This window comes from Sycon ciliatum, chromosome 5, assembly GCF_964019385.1.
Source record: "Sycon ciliatum chromosome 5, ocSycCili1.1, whole genome shotgun sequence".
NCBI classification, from domain to species: Eukaryota; Metazoa; Porifera; class Calcarea; order Leucosolenida; family Sycettidae; genus Sycon; species Sycon ciliatum.
The window spans coordinates 38,598,778-38,617,815 of record NC_088647.1 but is presented as its reverse complement, the minus strand read 5'-3'; the positions used below and the strand labels follow the sequence as shown (position 1 = coordinate 38,617,815).

General features: G+C 46.9%; 1 protein-coding gene across 1 annotated transcript in view; it reads left to right on the top strand.

The window, feature by feature from the left end:
- LOC135818621 (uncharacterized) overlaps nucleotides 1-18,415 on the top strand; it is a 25,105-nt gene extending 6,690 nt beyond the window's left edge. Inside the window, exons 5-10 of the mRNA XM_065332008.1 lie at nucleotides 1,883-2,119; nucleotides 6,355-6,557; nucleotides 8,766-9,060; nucleotides 12,583-12,902; nucleotides 13,399-13,549; nucleotides 18,079-18,415. Of these exons, the coding sequence (XP_065188080.1) occupies nucleotides 1,883-2,119; nucleotides 6,355-6,557; nucleotides 8,766-9,060; nucleotides 12,583-12,902; nucleotides 13,399-13,549; nucleotides 18,079-18,305 (1,433 nt within the window). The 3' untranslated portion in view covers nucleotides 18,306-18,415. The remainder of the gene's footprint in view (nucleotides 1-1,882; nucleotides 2,120-6,354; nucleotides 6,558-8,765; nucleotides 9,061-12,582; nucleotides 12,903-13,398; nucleotides 13,550-18,078) is intronic.
- Nucleotides 18,416-19,038: the final 623 nt, after the last annotated feature.

Sequence of the window (19,038 nt, the reverse complement as noted above, 5' to 3'; positions counted from 1 at the left end):
GATAATCTTCCGACGCAACTGGTCAAAAGAAACGAGCATTTATCATGAATGATCCAAGGTGTTCAATAGACCATAGTCTTGCATTTCTACATTCTTTATTGCTATACATCCGGTGCTCAATGCACCAAATGCACCAAATATCACTACTATGCTCCTACGACATACATTCATGGTCAGAGACAATCAAAATGGATACGCACCTGAGACGCATGCTCTTTCTCTTCATGCTTCTCCTGGATTTCAGCGTACTGTGCAAGGAACTGACGTTGCTGACTTGCCACCCGTGGTGTTTGTGCTACCTGCTAGAATATCCTTTTTCTCGGCCTTCATCGTTGCGGCTGGTGTGACGGGTGTGGCAATATCATCAGCATCAGCATCATCATCGCTGTCCTCTGATCGATTCCTCTTCAGGGTTGGGCTGTGAAGTTGGTCAACTTCAAAGTCACTGGTGCTTGGAGTGGCTAGAGGCTCCGCTTTGCATGTCTCTCCGTCATCAGCACAGTTGGCAGCTGAATCCTCGACTACTATTGCGGTGTGGACAGCACCACCGAGACCTGGACCCCAAGTTGGGTGGTCGCCAAATAAAGTAAAGTATGTGTGTATCAGGTGCCACTTGGACTTCTTCTCCAAATCCTCCCAGTCGAGAGGGATACCAACGACATCACCTCGGTCCACATTGTCATCGTCCACAGCTGATCCAGTCGGTGGCTCCTTCTTATTTCTTTTTAATGCTGGCACTACAAATTTATCCATATTCTTGCGCCCAGTCCGTTTCAGGCCGTCGATTTTATTCTTGACGATTTCGTCAGTCAGGTCGTCAACATCCCCTGCTCCTGGTGCAATGTATATTGTTCCCTCCGCCTTCATCTCAATTAATCGTTTCCTCACCCATTTCCTCTTCTCCTTTGCTGTCTTCATCTTCTTGTCGAATCTCTTCCCCACAACGTGCCACAGCTCTAGCAGTGCCTTTTCCAAATCTTTACTCCATGTAAAAGTCATCTTGGCCGTGAAAACAAAGGAAAGGACGTGAAAACGAAAGCTAAAGACAGCTACAATCAATACTGCTTGCTGGCCACGAGATTGCCTGATCAAAAATAACTCGTTCCCATGCTATAATAAATTGACAATAATATTCAGCAATAATATTCACACAACAATTGTAGGCACAACGAAGAAGAGTACATGACCTCAGGTTGTGCACTTGGTGAACTACTGGACTCTTGGTACAACTGGTACACGTTTTCTCTTTCAAGTCTTTGCAACAAAAGCGATTTCCCCGCCTCTAGGGGCAAATCTGGGCGAGCCGCGACCGCGGCTCGCAGTTTTTGATCAAGAATCGTAGCGAAAGCTCGCGGTGAGCCGCAGCCTCGCTGCTCCACCTCGAGCCGCGGTCACTATGGTAATGATGACGTTTCAAGCCGCGAAAGACGAGCAATGGAGCAGCGGAGCCGAAGTGGAACCTGGCCCTTAGCGAGCAATGGAGTAGTAAAAATAGCACTCCCTGCTAAAAACCCACTCAGGTTATGCGAGTCATCAGTATGATCATGGGAGGTATTAATAATATTATTTATCTTGGCTTCAAAAACTCAATCGAGTCGTTCTTTCTCCTTGTTGACAATGGTATGTGTGTGTGCATGTGTGTGGGTATATGTGTGTATATGTGTGTACATGTGTTTGTGTGTATGTGTGTGCGTGCATGTGTGTGTGTGTGTGTGTGTGTGTGTGTGTGTGTGTGTGTGTGTGTGTGTGTGTGTGTGTGTGTGTGTGTATGTGTTTATATTTGTGTGCGTATGTGTGTGTGTGTGTGTGTGTGTATGTGTATGTGTGTGTGTGTGTGTGTGTGTGTGTGTGTGTGTGTGTGTGTGTGTGTGTGTGTGTGCAGAGCGTGTAACGAATTTATCGCTCATGTCACTGTCTAGCTCGGATACTGCAGCCCTTGACACGATGACGCGTACTGTCCGTCACTTCATCCAGTCTGAGAAAGCGTTCTATGAAGGTATTTGGTGTGATGCATTACGCCATGGCAGCGGTAAACAAGTCTATGCTGACGGTACTGAGTATGACGGATGCTGGGTGGAGAACGAACGACACGGGTCCGGAAAGCTTTCTTTTGTTACAGGTGGGTAGTCTGGGCTGCTGTGTGTGTGTGTGTGTGTCTGTGTGTGTGTGTGTGTGTGTGTGTGTGTGTGTGTGTGTGTGTGTGTGTGTGTGTGTGTGTGTGTGTGGCCGTTTTATGCCGATGTAGTCCATCGGCCAAGTCTCAAAATCGAAAGTGGTGATGCACTGAGCTTCCAAGTAAACGCGACCACACCCAGCACGTAGAGAATTTATCAGAGAACACTATTCCGTTTGTTGGACGTGCCGAATTCAGTCCAGGGCGTCGATACGAAGCGTTCTTCGTCGCCGAGTGTTTTACTGTGCGCTCCATTTGAGAGTGCGCAGAGTTCTGATCGAGAGATTTTTGAGCAGATTTTCAAATTTTTGAGGCTGTCAGCTGACAGCTGTCAACGCTAAATGGCACTTAGTATGTGACAGGCAATAGGTTTTGGTGCCTCCGTATGCCTTCTATCTTCCTCCGTTTCACTTCGCTGCTTGGCCCACCGCCTCAGGAGATGACAGAGTACCTGCACTAGTCAGCTCTCGCTAACCCTGTCTCTCTTTCTCCGTCTTAGCGCTCGTCATTCGTGTCCTTCTGCTGGGGCGAGCTTGATACTGTTGTGTCGTAGTTTTTAGGCAATAGTGGCTGTTGTTCGCGTGAGGATCAGGATTTATGGAGAAAGACGACGACTCTCCAAGTTCCCATGCAGCCACAGACGGCGTAGCAATTCTTACCGCCAACCCTTCGAGCAACGGAACCGGCCTGTGTTGGAAATCGTGTCTGTGTAATTGTGCCACGATACGGATGAAACACACAGGCTCACATGTGGCGAGATGAAGATAATCTCAACAGGCTGACGGAATCCAACAGGCTCACGGGAACGCTGCAGTTGTGGTCGGAGACGTGGAGTTATTTAGTCACTGGTAAATGTTGCATCGAGTGCTGTGTGCTCTAACACAATTGTAAAATCATGAAAAAGCGAAAATAATGCAATGGTGGGGCTGAGTGGTGTTCTGTGGAGGAGACGTCGCTGTCTCAGTATTCAAAGCCGGACCCTGTATTTCAAGTCTGTGGTCATGCTCGATCATAAGTTCCTGTATGGCTCCAGTGCCTTCTCAGCATTGTTGGCGGGTAAGCACCTGGATCGTGTCCAAGTACTGCGGCTCTGGTGGCTTGAGGGATGTACGGGTGCTCGCCGTGCGCCCCTGCCGGCAATCTGCTAGTGAAGCTTGGTACCTACTGTGTCCGGGAGATTTTCATCCAGAAGCTGATCTTCCTAGGTTGGAGCTGCTGCTACTCCTACTCCTGTGCTAGCCCTCAACCACTGGCGCTCCTATTCGGCTCCAGTGTGGGCCATTAACCACCCGCATACACACACACAAACGCACATGCACACACAGTGACACAAACATACACATAGCCAACTTCTCTGTGTTTGGTGATCATCATCGATTCTGTTTTCTGATGTGCAAGCTCACCTCTGATGCCGATTACCGTGAAGTCGCGGATAAAAGCCGGGCTTATAAGCACATTAGCCGCTTTCTACATCAGGCTTCAATGCAAACCAGGCTTGTATGCAAACCATGCTTATATGCACCACTGATATTTTTGCCAGGCTTGTATGCACATCGGCCGACCCGGGCTTGCATAGAAGCCAGGCTTCTATGCGCGACACGCGTAGATCTTCCACTGACTACCGGTACGGCGGCAGTTTTACTATGCACTGTACATAGCGCATGCACTCTTGACCTACCCGATCCGCACTTGCATAGAAGCCAGGCTTCTACGCGCGACAGGCTTATATGCATTTGACCCGTTTGATTTTCAGGCTTCTATCCGCGATGTGCTTGTATGCAAACCCGGCTTTTATCCGCGACTTTACGGTACTTCCTTGCTTAGACCCGGTCTGCTATTAGACCAGTCTGCTCTCCCTTCACTCGCTTGTAAATCCTACTTGGAGCAGTAAGGTTGTGTCACTGCTCCTACTGATGTCATTGTTGTGAAAGCAATATCATCGCCATTGGTGGTAATTTTCCACCATGCATGAATCACATACAATCATCATCTATGTGTGACGGCCCAACCATCCTTGTAACTCCCCTCATTGTGACTAGTGCTGTACCGTTGAAACCTACTTTGCTTCAGTTTATATTCGCTCCAAAGCTCTTGTTTTGTTGCATAGTGATCTGACGCAGTGTGCTATAGCCTATCGGGTAATATGGATAAGATTAGTACAGTCAGCATCGGCTATCGAGTGACCAGGTATAAGGATACTAGTACATGTATACCGGCTTAACGATATCGGAACACAAATAGCACTATGTGTGCAATATTCCTTTCTAAGCTCACGCTGTGCGGTGCGGATAGGTCATGCGTCGTTGCCAACTTGCCACATGTGCATGTGCAGCAGGAAGGCACCATATGTCGACTACTACTTATACTGTACATCATTGTGTGCTTACATGCATCTACGGCCTTGTGGATGCAATTGAGTCTCACATACATGTACATGAAATATTGCTTGTAGTGCGGCATACAATGGCTAAATATTTTTCTCGCAATAATGACCGTATTCACCACAAGTGTGTTTATGTCCAGAGCCAACTCAAGTCCTGTATTATTTATGACCATGACAACAAGTATTCCGGGCTGAAATTCTTCTATGACAGGCATGAACACTTGCCTTACAATTGTTCGTGATTGTACGAAGTACATATTCGCTGTTGCATCAATTTTGCACCATTTACATTGCAGTGCCACTAGTGGTATCACCTGCATGCGTATTGAGTCAAACAATGTTACCTCTGTATAATTATGCTTATCGTGGCTATCAAGAGCTTCGATGCAAATTCCCAGCTGACGAATGGTGTCCAGCTTGTGTTCAGCTCAGCTGCCACTCACAACTCATAATAATTGCGTTCTAGACGCCAGATGAGATGTTTCAGCTACAATGTAGACAAAACGTCCGTGTTCAAGAAAGCCGTCACTTCATCTTCTGTCCATCCTCAATAGCACGCTCAAGCAAATACGTCTGAAACACAGTAGCGACAATCCGACAGCGGCGACACGCCGTCTTCTCCGAATGAGCTTCTACCGTTCTAATTCAGATTCCCCAACAAATGTCCAAATAAATAATAGATTTCCACCAAGCTCGCTAGAATCTTGCGAACCGTCAACATGCAGGCATTTCAAGTGTTCGAGCGTGCGTAGATTCTGCTCAGCGGCTCAAGAACATTCGCCATGCGAAAAAAAGTCGATGAGAAAGATGTAATGGTGGACGAAATTACGAAAATCGGAAGAAGGTATTCGACCCAGTTCGACTTTCCTGGACTGGATTGGCAACGTCCAACAATCGGATTCGTATTCTATGGGGTCTCATGAGCTAGTGTGCCAAAGGGCGTTTACTTGGAGCTTCAGTGCATCACCTTCTCCGAAAGAGGCCTTTTCTGAGATTTGGCCGATGGACTAATGTACTCCGTGTGGTGTAGACCAGGTGTGCATTGGTGGTCGATTCACATGGCTTCGCCAGTTGTGTGGATTAGACAGTTACCTGGCGCAAGTCTTGATCTGTATCATTCAGATCTTGTTCGCTATCGTGGCTATAAGAGAAAATCTGTGGGTGCACATCCAGTGCATTTGCAGATTTGCGTGCTTCTCTTGCGACGGGCGTATACACGTACACATGGTGTGTGTGTGTGTGTGTGTGTGTGTGTGTGTGTGTGTGTGTGTGTGTGTGCGTGTGTGTGTGTGTGTGTGTGTGTATACCCCAACTTGTGATAGTGAATAGTGATGATATTGCGGATGCTGCTGATGCTGATGCTGATGCTGATGTTGCTGCTGCTGCTGCTGCTGATGATGCTGCTGATGCTGATATTGCTGCTGCTGCTGCTGCTGCTGCTGCTGATGATGATGCTGCTGATGCTGCTGATGCTGATATTGCTGATTCTGATGCTGATGCTGCTGATGCTGATGCTGCTGCTGCTGCTGCAGTGACTGGTGATGGTGATGGTGATAATGGTGATGTCAATGATCCTGGTCATACTGATGATGATGATGATGATGATGTCACTGCTGGTGTTGGTGTTGCTCTAATTCTCTATTTCTCTCACTATATCTTCATTAACACGGCTGTCTTGGACTCTTGGTGATCATGGTTGTCGTGGTTACATTGGTGTCTTGGTGATCATGGTCCTGACAGGTCCTGATCATTGTGCTCACTCTCACTCTTGCTTATGACATAATGCGTGTGTGTCCAGGTGACGTGTACATCGGTGATTTTGTGACAGAAAAGCAGCACGGTCATGGAACATTAAAATGGTGGAATGGTGACACATACACTGGTAACTTTGTCAACACTTTACCACACGGTGATGGACAACTCACACTCTCTAACCGAGACTGCTTTCAAGGAAACTTTGTTGATGGCTGTATATTTGGACATGGCAAGTTGACCTGTACCGTAAGTCAACCAGCATATGAGCCGCAGCCAGCAAAAATGGTACTGTGGGGTGAATTTTTGGAAAACGGTTTTTTGCTCCAAAACACTTCTTCATATGTGAATTATCATTCCTGATAGTTTGAACGTATTCTAAGGTGCTGGGGATGGTTAAATACCACTATATGTACAAGGGTGTCCAGATTGGCAATTGCTGTCAGCTTACTTCTGCATTATAGTTAGTTACAAGTCCTCTGCCATGCCCTCGGCCTCTTCTTGGCCTGTGGCATTGCTCCTGGCGAGTGTGCTGAGGTAGCTCAATCTGTTGGGCGAAGTCGAAAGTGATGTGGGTAGAAGATGCCTGTGTATCTGTATCTGTTGTTTGGCTTAGCTCATCCCTGGCATCACTAATTGATTTGTTGTAGTACTGCCGTTCATCATCAGCCTCCTGCATGTGAGCTGAAAGTTGCTCCATGGCCAGGCGGTTGGTCTCCTCTGTCTTTGCATGCCTGACATTCTCACGCAGCCGCTCACAGCGTGCGCAAACATCAGATCATCTGCTTCATGATGCATATATCTGGAGTATTAGCTTTCCAAAGCCATTTGAACGTGGTCAGACTAATAGGATGCGCACCTTCAGAATCACAGTATAGGCAATGAATTTCTTTCTTTGTACAACTAGCAGGAAGATATGTGGGCGCCTTTGCTGCGCGTCCCCTGGGTGCTGCTGGTTGTGGCATTCCATAACGAGATGCATAGTTTTTGATAAACTGCACAACATTGTTAGCCACTGCAGTAGGTAAGATGGTGGGCGGGGGTTTGCCCTTACTCTTGCTGCTCTGTGGCGTTGTAAGTAGATGTTCAGCGTCTTCTTGTAATTTACGTAGTAGAGAATGCGACAATCCAGGTGCATCTTGGAACCCTTCACGGCAGACGACAACACCAAGCATTGCATATGTGAACGAAAATTTGCGAGAACGCTGGGGCTAGATATTTTCATTATCGCTGCAAGTTCGCCCAGCACGTACCGCTTCAGCTCACTCCTCTTCATTGCTCTCAAGTTACATACCAGTTCCTCGAGCTGGTTCGGAGGTAGCTTGGTCCAATGATTCACTTTGCATTTGCAACCGATGTAAAGTGTGTCGCGTATCATCGCCGCTGCCGCTCCACTTGCTGCACTCGTTCCGTCGCTAGTGGTATCCTCTGCATCGCTGAAATACTCGTCATCGCTGCTCTGCGACTCCAGCGGTAAACAGGTCCGCTTTTCTGCAGGTGTGTCCGAATCTGAGTCGTCTGAGCCAGACGATTCGGCGATCGTATCACTGCTGTTTAGGCCGTAAAAACTTTCGTCATGTTCCCGTAGCGCAGCGAGGTCGTCAACGCTCGCACCGCAAATTTCTAGGCTTCGTCTTCTACTCGTGCATGCCATGACACTCTGTGGCTTCTCTACTTTCAGTACGCGTCTTGCATGCACTCACACTTGTTGAAAGATGAAGTTGCGCCACTTGATACCTTGTCAAGATGAAAACAAATAATCTTGAAGCGATCCTCATCAAGGAGACAACTCGTAAAAAGTACAAAATCACCTCAACTCAAAAGGTTTTTTCAATTCCGAACTTCAAACTCCCATTCTGAACAATTTCCGCAATTTTCTATAGTACCTTTTTTGCTGGCCGCGGCTCATATCTTCTGCCTTGTCGTACTGCTGCCTTGTCGTACTGCTGCTGCTGCCTTATCGTACTGCTGTTGCTGCTGCTGCTGCTGCTGCTGCTGTTGCTGTTGCTGCTGCTGCTGCTGTTGCTGCTGCTGTTGCTGCTGCTGTTGCTGCTGCTGCTGCTGTTGTTGCTGCTGTGCTGAATTTCTGGTCTTCCTATATGTGCACTGCAAGTCTGCTACTGTCTTGTGCTGTCCATCGCTCTGTGTATCTTTATGATTGTGAACGACGTGTATCGGTCTATGTGTCCGTATGTCCGTATGTTTGTGGATGATGTGCTTCGGTTCATGTCTCTATCTCACCGTACATGGTCTGTATTGCGGGTCAGTAATCAGTATATCTGTGACAGTGTCTAGCTATGGACAGTGTGAATTAGTCAGTGTGTTTGTATAGCTGTGGACAGTGTGTATCGATCTGTGTGTCCATATGACAATGGACAGTGTGTATCGATCTGTGTGTCCATAAGACAATGGACAGTGCGTGTTTGGTCTGTATGTCTGTATGCCCTGTACAAGCAGGATGGAACGCGGTACGTCGGCAAGTTTGAGCATGGCTTTTTCCATGGCAGTGGTGAGCTGACAACAACACTAGGTGATAAATACACCGGTGAGTTCTCTTGCGGCAAACCAAACGGTACAGGTGAAATGACCTATGACAACGGGCAAGTGTACAAGGGCACGTTTCAACATGGACAGCGTCATGGTAACGGTGAGTTGCTATGCGACAACGGGGAACGATACTCCGGTGGATGGAAACAGGGCTTGAAACACGGCATGGGAAAACAAGTTTACGCCGACGGACGCGAATACAGTGGTGAGTTGTCTGGGGAATAACTGTTTGGGGAATGACTGTTTGGGCAATGACTGTCTGGGGAATGACAGTTTGGGCAATGACTGTTTGGGAAATGACTGTTTGGGAAATGACTGTTTGGGAAATGACTGTTTGGGAAATGACTGTTTGGGAAATGACTGTTTGGGAAATGACTGTTTGGGGAATGACTGTTTGGGGAATGGCTGTCTAAATCTATCACTACTGTGCTACTATTATCAAGAGTATATACCCCCCCCCCCCCCCCAAGAGTGTGCAACTCCTGATACCCTTTCTATGGGGTACGCCGACGGCGAAAACTCACATCACGTGGTGCAGTGTCACAGCTGTACGTTTCCAACCCGTTTTTAGCGAGCAGCGGAGTAATAAAAAAACCACTCTGACAGAAACTCACTGCGGGCATGCAAATCTCCAGCATGATCGTGGCAGATATTCGAATTGCGCACACGCTATGCTTCGTTTGTACGTAGTACGAACGTATTAGACATGTGATGTGAGTTTTCGCTGTCGGAGACCCATATGCAGAGTTGCACACTCTTGGGGGTTATAATTATATTCTTGCTATTATCTGTAATCAAGTACAGTCCGTATCGCCTATAAGGTTGGCGGCTATAGTAATATACCGGATATAGTGATCAATTTCTCAAATTCATTTTCAATTGCCATAACTAATTATACACAGTTATCGCGTATAGTAATAATCGTCTATAGTAATATATCGCCTATAGTGATCAAATTCATATTTCAAAAGGCCTTTATTACATTATTTTTTGCATCGGTTATAGTGATTCATGTAAAATCAAGTGATGTCAGAGTAGAACATGGTGTTACTTGGTCGTGAAGAACTTGTCCAGTGAGTGTTGTTTGGTGAGTTTTGCTTGTACAAGTTGCCAAAATATGCCTCCATCATGAGGAAATGCTGATGTTGTGTGTCAGGAGCTACAGCCAGCTACATGACATTGTACATGTATGTAGTGCGTATGTGCACGGCGCGCTGAGTCGTTTGACACCCCACTCGCATACAGTGCATGCAGTATCGGTCATAGTAATATATCGCTTATAGTGATAAATGCTCAAAATCAAACACCAACGCTATAGGCGATACTGACTGTACACACTTGAAAATCTGGGATGTATTCTTTTTAAAATCAATTTGTGAATGCTTGGAATAATTGAAGTCGCTTCCAAAACAAAACGAATGAAAAATGCATTGAAAAAACCCCTGCACCATCACAAACGCAAGTGGTCTCTTCCTTGCAAACTTGTTTATGTGACAAATGATTGATATGGTGTGCTTGCTACATAGTGGCTGAATACTCATGAATACTCATGTAGATTTATAAGAAGAAAAGAGAACCAAGGAGCTACACGTTGCGCTGTAATATCCACTATCACCACTGCAGTTACTTTACAATCAGCTCATGCGATAAAATTGCACGACACTGACCGACGGTGCTGGCGTTCTTCACCTAACTGGCTAACAGCCCTAGCACATCTTGAATGCACACTCCAACACAGTTCCAACTTGGAAGGTTCTAAGTTAAAGAAATAACATAGCGGAGAGAAAGGTGAGCGCAACCAAGACAAGCGTGGACATTATAGCTTTACGTGTAGCTCCTTGCTCCTCTTTTCTTCTTATAAATTATAAATTGATCCTTGGCTTTGCACCTGAGTCTACCTCAAGTACTGTAGATCATGGCTTTGTTTTAGTTGCTATTACTGCCTACTCAGCATGATGTAGTCTAGTGGGAACTGGTGTTCTTGAACCCGGGCCGGCTATTGCACAATACTTCCGGTGCTCATTGTGTGCTCATTCCACCACTACTATCTATGTAATTTTGCCCGCACTCCAAAACACGAAAAGATTGTGACTACAAATGTTGTATTAAACGATCGAATATTAAAACAATACCAATACCAATTCATGAACGACCAAGACAACTCTAAGGCTGCATTCGATTGTAGAAACTGGATCCCGATCCCCGCCGACCAAATCACTTCGATCGGATGGATAAAATCGAATGTGCACAACCGATAATCCGTTTCAAGGCCTTAGCAACCGCGTTGCTACAGCTCATCCCGTAGTATCTGTGCGCGTTGTGGTAAACTCTTGACCTAGTGTACGCATATTGCGAGTTTTGAGTAGATACGAGTCGTACCATGGAAGTGAATCCATCGAATCCATCTCTGGGAGAGCTGGGTTGACTGGATCCGAATCCGTGCTCTCGGGATCCAGATTCGCACAATCGAACATGTACGAATTTGGCGAATCCGGGTCTGGGGCTGATGGATTCGTACAATCGAACATGCCCTAAGAGAATCCAAGAATGTGCATGATCACATTATCAGTGACGGCACAATCATCATAATAATCATAATAATAAAGGGTTTGCTCCCCACACTGGAGCTCGCGCTATTCCGCCGACTTTACTTGACACTTGACTGACTCACGACTGCCATCCAGAGCACACGAGAAGTCCATCGAACCTTCGACTCGGCAAACCTGCAAGAAAGCACCACTCCCTGCTCAATACACAGTGTTTCGGGGAATTCACCCCTCATCAGTTGAGCTTGAGTAGGCTGAGGAAGATTGTGCCTGAAGAGCACCACTTATATAGTGCTCTCCAGGCACAAACATCACCAGGGATACAAACTTACAGAGACGCTCCATTTCCAGCGCAACAAACACCTCGTGAACACCAGATAGCAGCGTGAGTCAGTGTCGCTCCTGGACGGTGAGGGGAGCAAACCCTTTCTTACAAATCATCGCCGAAGTGTAATAATAATTAAATGGTGCTGCTACACCTGCACAGTTCAGCAGCTGGCACATTGCAAGAAAGAACAAAAGCAATTCAAAAAGAGTTCCAGCACAACGGAGAAATATGTTTGAGAGAATAGCTTATCAAGTAGAGGAATGTAGTGACATAGATTTGGTGGGCTGTGGGGGAGGGGAGGGGGGGGTACATACATCTGGTGGGCTGTTGGGGGGGGGGGGGGTACATGGATCTGGTGGGCTGGGGGGGGGGGTACATGGATCTGGTGGGCTGTTGGGGGGGGGGGGGGTACATGGATCTGGGGGGCTGGGGGGGGGGGTACATAGTTCTGGTGGGCTGGGGGGGGGGGGGGAGTACATGGATCTGCCAGGGAATACTCGCATCCACCCTTGCAAGATAGTACGTACTGAGAAAGGAGAGAAAGACTAACGGAAGAAGAAAAGGACTGCAGAGGTGCAGAAGGAAATTCAACTGGAAAGTTGAGTGAGCCGTAACATGTCATCAGGTTCAACCTATCACAAATCAGTACACTGAACTCCACTGCTGCTTTGCTGATACTACTTTGAGCACGCAGCGTGAACAATCAGCATCTATTGCCCCGTTGTGTGTGTGTGTGTGTGTGTGTGTGTGTGTGTGTGTGTGTGTGTGTGTGTGTGTGTGTGTGTGCGTGCGTATGTGTGTGTATGTGTGCGTGTGTATGTGTGTGTGTGCATATGCATGTGTGTTTCCATAGGTGAATGGCAGTTTGATCTCTGGTGTGGCCAGGGTCAGCTACGCTGGCCGAACGACGACATGTACACAGGTGCCTTCCTCAACGGACTTGTGCACGGGGCTGGCAAGAAACTGTTTTCTTCTGGCTGTCGGTATGAGGGTATGTTTGAACATGGTCTACGGCATGGCGCTGGTTGTCTGATCACACCCTGCGCCAGTGTACTTCATGAGTATGAAGGAGATTGGCAGTTTGATCAGAGAAGTGGGAATGGTAAATGGACAGTTCGCACGGCCACTATCGATGATGATGACGCTAGTGTCGACCGATATGACTTCATTGAGGTATGTGCTTGCGTGCGTGCGTGCGTGTGTGTGTCCTTTTCTACACGTTGTCTCGGCCTGCTTACTGAGGTGTGGTGAGCCCATAAGTGGGATCATTTCCAAGTCCACCCAGAGTTTGGGGGCTGGGGGGGTCGGCCATTGGGTGATTCGAAAGCCAATTGAGTCATCTTTCCAGGACTCCTCTTGAATCTCTCTCCCCTCTTCGTGGGAGACTCACGTGACCAGTCATGGCAGTGAGCAAGTACAGTACAGTACAATACAGTGTGACAGTCCAGGGGTGCAGCTGGTCCCCCCTTTTAGGGGTACACGGCCGCATATCGTATGGGTAGGATGGCTGGTGAATGTCATTCATGGTCATTTTGTGCATGCTGAACCTAGGTCAAAAAGTGTCAGGGGTTCACATGCCCCCGTGCCCTATGCGATTATGCGCCTGAGTGTGCGTGTGTCTGTGTCTGTGTGTTTGTGCATGTCTGTGTGTGTCTGTGTGTGTGTGTAGATGTATGAAGGTGAATGGCTGCATGATCGACCACATGGTGCCGGTACATACACCAGGGCCAGTGATGAGAAAACCACCTTCCAAGGAAAGTTTCAAAATGGTTTGCGAACTGGAACCGGTACTGAAACTATGCCTAGTGGCGCTTGTCGAGGTAAGGTCACACTCACACACACACATACACACATACACACACACATGCACACACACACACACACACACACACACACACACACACACACACACACACACACACACCAGGGTCCGCACCACTCCTTGAATTCCTTGAAAGTCCTTGAATGTCAAAGCCGGATTTGAAAGTGCTTGAATATCCTTGAATTTTCGTGTGGGTGCTTGAATTTTTGAAAAAAGTGTGTTTTTCCTTGATTTTGGGTTTGAATGCGGTAGATCTACTCACGTTCATGCAGTAGGTCTACGCGCACTGCTGGGTACCCGGAACCGGTACCGTAGTCCGTAGATCTAGTACCAAGTCTGGATCCACTCTTGGTAGTACTGATAGGGATCTCAGCGCGTGAGCTGCGCAGGTGAGATTTTCGATCCCAAACGCGTCCAGTGCAGAAACCCTGAAAAATAACATTTTTTCGAAATAAATCAAGTTGAAGAAGACGGTAGAAATGGCTGAATATTGCGTCCAGGAAAGCACGTTCTACGGCCATTTCCAAGCTACCTATCTCCCAGGCACTCTCTCAGAGGAACTATGGAGGGTCAAAGAGCACAATAGTTCACTCTTGGACGCAGCGTTAACACCTCTTCTTCTGAGCGCGATGTCTTCTCTCTGAGTGATAATGGCGGCGATGTTCCAACCAACGGTTAGCCCACCAACTAATGTCCTTGAATGTCCTTGAAAAAATGGGGTTTGGGGCCCTTGAAAACCCTTGAATAATATTTTCATGACTTGGTGCGAACCCTGACACACACACACACACACACACATACACACACCTCAGACCTCAGACCTGCCCATCGCGGAAGCGATGATAGCGAACAGCTATGTTACACATAGCAACTTGTGCTGGGATTACACCATTCAACAGCTTGCAAGGCTGATGAATTGGAAAAATAGGGATTCAGTAGAGCACACACACACACACACACACACACACACACACACACACACACACACACACACACACACACACACACACATGCTCGCGCATGCACACAATACTAGATACGTTCTCAGCACCACCGCAATGTGCACTTTTTTCCCTCAGTACTTTGTGTGACTGGGCCACATTTCCATTTCTGACAGGATGTGTATATAGTGAACTAGCAAGAGCTCTCTGAGGGCTTTTCTACTCTCGTATGGCGTAAGGGCCCGGTCACACATGCACTCAAAAATAGCGGTTCCGCTGAACCGATGCTGCAAGGGCGAAACATACCATGGCAACTGCGAAAAGCGTAACAACCGCTCCAGCGGAAATTCAAATCCGCTGACTCCAAAATTTGGGAGCGGCACTCTCGCTTCTGCGGTTTCGCTTCATCGGAATACACCCCGGTCTGCTGAATATGGACTTGCTACGATAAATCTGGATACTTATGATGTCCATGCAACAAAACATGTGAGGCAGATAGTCAGTGACTCTGTACCGTATGCACCACAGTCCACTTCACTCTCATTTTTTCCGCCACAGTAAGAGCTTGCCCTGTCTGTCTTGACTCATGTGTGACCATACACACGTGGTTCCGCTGGAGAGGCACCAGTCTCGCTGCCGCAGAACCTCGCCGCCAAAGCGGAACCCCAGTGCATGTGTGACCGGGCCCTAAGAGGAATCACAAACTGGCTGCAGAAACAACGTATGTCACAACACAAGGAAGAGAGATGAAGCGATATAGTAATTAAACAACGTATGTCACAACACAAGGAAGAGAGATGAAGCGATGTAGTAATTAAACAACGTATGTCACAACACAAGGAAGAGAGATGAAGCGATGTAGTAATTAAACAACGTATGTCACAACACAAGGAAGAGAGATGAAGCGATGTAGTAATTAAACAACGTATGTCACAACACAAGGAAGAGAGATGAAGCGATGTAGTAATTAAACAACGTGTGTCACAACACAAGGAAGAGAGATGAAGCGATGTAGTAATTAAACAACGTATGTCACAACACAAGGAAGAGAGATGAAGCGATGTAGTAATTAAACAACGTATGTCACAACACAAGGAAGAGAGATGAAGCGATGTAGTAATTAAACAACGTATGTCACAACACAAGGAAGAGAGATGAAGCGATATTGTAATCCTGAGCCAGCAGTACAGTACTTGAATGTACACAAACTTGGAACGACTTCGAGCGGAGAAGAAGGAGAACTTTGAGGGCAGGAGCTGGAAACAAGAATTATCCAGAGTTGACAATCTGTACTGCAGGCTAGTGCAGTGCAGCACTGATTTCCGTGGCCAATATCAGTTAGTGCGTACAATCTGTACTGCAGGCTAGTGCAGTGCAGCACTGGTTTCCGTGGCCAATATCAGTTAGTGCGTACAATCTGTACTGCAGGCTAGTGCAGTGCAGTACTGATTTCCGTGGCCAATATCAGTTAGTGCGGACAGTACTTTGCACATGGCAGCAGTGCGTACAGGACCCCCACGCATGATCCGTGTCCGCGCGTCGGCCATGTGTGCACAAACTGGTCTCACGTGCAAAGCACGGAAGCTAGAACTTCTGCACGTCGTATAACTCCTTTTTTGTTGTTGTTGTTGTTGTTGTTGTTGTTGTTGTTGTTGTTGTTGTTGTTGTTGTTGTGTCACTCGATGTCGATATGTCGGAGATGTTTCAAGTCGCCGCCAGTTTAAGTCCTCGTCAACGGTCGTCTATAGAAGTGTCTGTTTCATTTCTAGAAACCTGGATCTGACTGAATGACATACGGTTAAGCCATTGTCAAGGAATGACTGCTCACAGCATGTGAAAAGATAAGCGCACACCTGGGTGGCGTGGAGGAAGTAGAATTTGCACTGTTCTCCTTTTTTCATTCTCTTCCTCTGTGATACTCACAAATATGCTGGCACCACAATGCATTGCAAGTTTTCTCCAGAGGTTGTTTTCAACTCGTTTCATTGTCGTGGTCAACTGCCATCTGGACAGATTTGACCACGTTGCTGCTCTATGTAGAAATGACACCACCTACCACCACCACCACCACCACCACCTGCCATCCTCACCACCACCACCACCAGCACCACCACCACCACCACCTGCCATCCTCACCACCACCGTCACCACAACCAGCACCACCACTACCATCACAACCAGCAGCACTGTCACCACCAGTGCCTTAAGTTCCTGCATCTCATCAGCTACATGTAGCTATGATCAGACCAAGTGCAGGAAAGTCTATATCTTACAGTGACCACTGACTAATATTGTACTCTCCGCTCACTGGTATGGTTGTCATGTTATTTAGTTACTTAGGGGCCATCCGTAAATAGTAAATACCGATATTTATTTAGAAACGAAAACTAGTCATTTCTCTTCAACCCCCTCCCCCTCCCTGAGAAACAACACACAATACAGATCGTACATAGTATCGATATTTTTTTTATTTTTTTCTGTGCTTAGGCGAGACCAAAAAAAATAGAGATTCCTGGGCCCTCCCGCACCAAAATCGAGCCAAAGCCAATTTTTTTTTTTTTTTTTTTGAACAGTTCATACATGTACATGGACAGTACTGATCGTGTGAGTAGATCTGTGACGTGGAGTCACACAAACCCGAGCTTGTACGACTCCCTGATGAACAGATCAGGGCCATCGTTGGCCGAAATATAGAAAAATTGAACGGGTAAACCATGTACCTGTTGTCTGCAAAAAATGAATCAAAATTACCGGAAAATGCTGTAAAAAAAAGTTCAACATGGCATGCACATTATAGTCATGTACATACATGGAAAAAATAAAAAAATAAAATTCGCCCGCCCGCACCAATTTCACATGGGTCCTGCCCGGGAATCTCGATTTTATTTTTTTTTTAAATTTCACGGTTCGCGTGAGACTCGGCTGGAAGCCGAGTTTTCCGCATCCGCCGTGGGAACGCCACCACCCTCTAGGATCAAATTTTGGTCTCGCCTTATACCGGTCCATACAAACTGTACATCGAAATGTTTTGAGACGAACAGGCGCTCAACCCCCTCCCCCCCCCCCCCCCCCCCCACTCTATACAACTAGTTTTTGTTTCTAAATAACTACAGTGAAACCTGGTTAAGAAGAACACAGTGACTGATAACACAGTGACTGATAACACAGTGACCGATAACACCGTGACTGATAACACCGTGACTGATAAGACAGTGACTGATAAGACAGTGACTGATAAGACTGTGACCGATAACACAGTGACTGATAAGACAAACTTTGGCGTTGGAAGAACTAGTATCCATGACTGTATTGGATAAATCACTGTGTATTCACTGGGTATAAAATATGGATAAGAAGGACTCCCGTTATTACGAACAAATACCATCGGTCCCTTGGTGTTCGTCCTAAAGAGGTTTGACTGTAGCTATACTTACAGATGGCACCTTACTGGAGTTGAAAGCCAACAATGGCTGAAAAGCATAATCATACAAATATTCCGGTAAGACCCATTTTCAGGTCACGCTGCATCAAGTACAGAGCTTGTTGCACTGACACTGTGTATGTGTGTGTTGTGTTGTGCATGCAGGCTCTTACGCAAAGGGCAAACGTCATGGCAAGTTTACAGCCTCGTCGTACGTGAACTCTGATATGTACGAGAGTCACTGGATGTCGAATGTACTGGATGCACGCACAGTGCACCTGCAATCTGGTCATATGTACAAAGAAGAACTGAAAGGTGGAGTAAAGGCAGATGCAGCTCGTATAGCTAACCATGCTCCCATCCTACCACTGCCCAAGTGGACCATGTTGTGAGAAAACTGACTGCTGCTGATGCTGCTGCTGCTACTGCTAGACTTGTCCTGTGTGTAGCCTTGTCCAACTCCACTTGTCTTGTACTTTTCCAGAACACGTTGTACAGGTTGCATGTGTGCTTGTGTGTGTGCGTGTGTGTCCATGTGTGTGTGTGTGTGCATGTGCGTCCATGCGCGTGTGTGTATGCATGTCTTGTCTAGCACAAACACGCACACACACACACACACACACACACACACACACACACACACACACACACACACACACACACACACCATGCCCTTCACACACACATACTAACTAAAGCAACCCACGCACATCTTCTCCTCCGTTAACCACCGGCATATTCATTGAACCACCCCGCCCCACCCCCGCGGCGGCCCCGTGCACATACTGCTACTACATGTACATATACATACTCTGTAGACATACTTGTAACTATTCATAATTATGGCTTCTCTGTGCTGAAAACCATTTTTGAAAACATCCGCATGCCACTATGTAATCTATCACATTTCAATCAAATCAAGCATATCCTCCAGTTCTCTCTCACGAAACTTCATCAGCCATTCTTTTTACCATTGTGTTGCCCCTCCATATCCTCTCTGTACCCCCCCCCCGTTTTTTTATCCATGCTTATCTATGACCAGCCCCTGATCGTTACATCATTTACAGTTCTGACCTGCTGAATATCACCATGGTAGCATAGCTGTATTTAGGCTGTGATGCAATC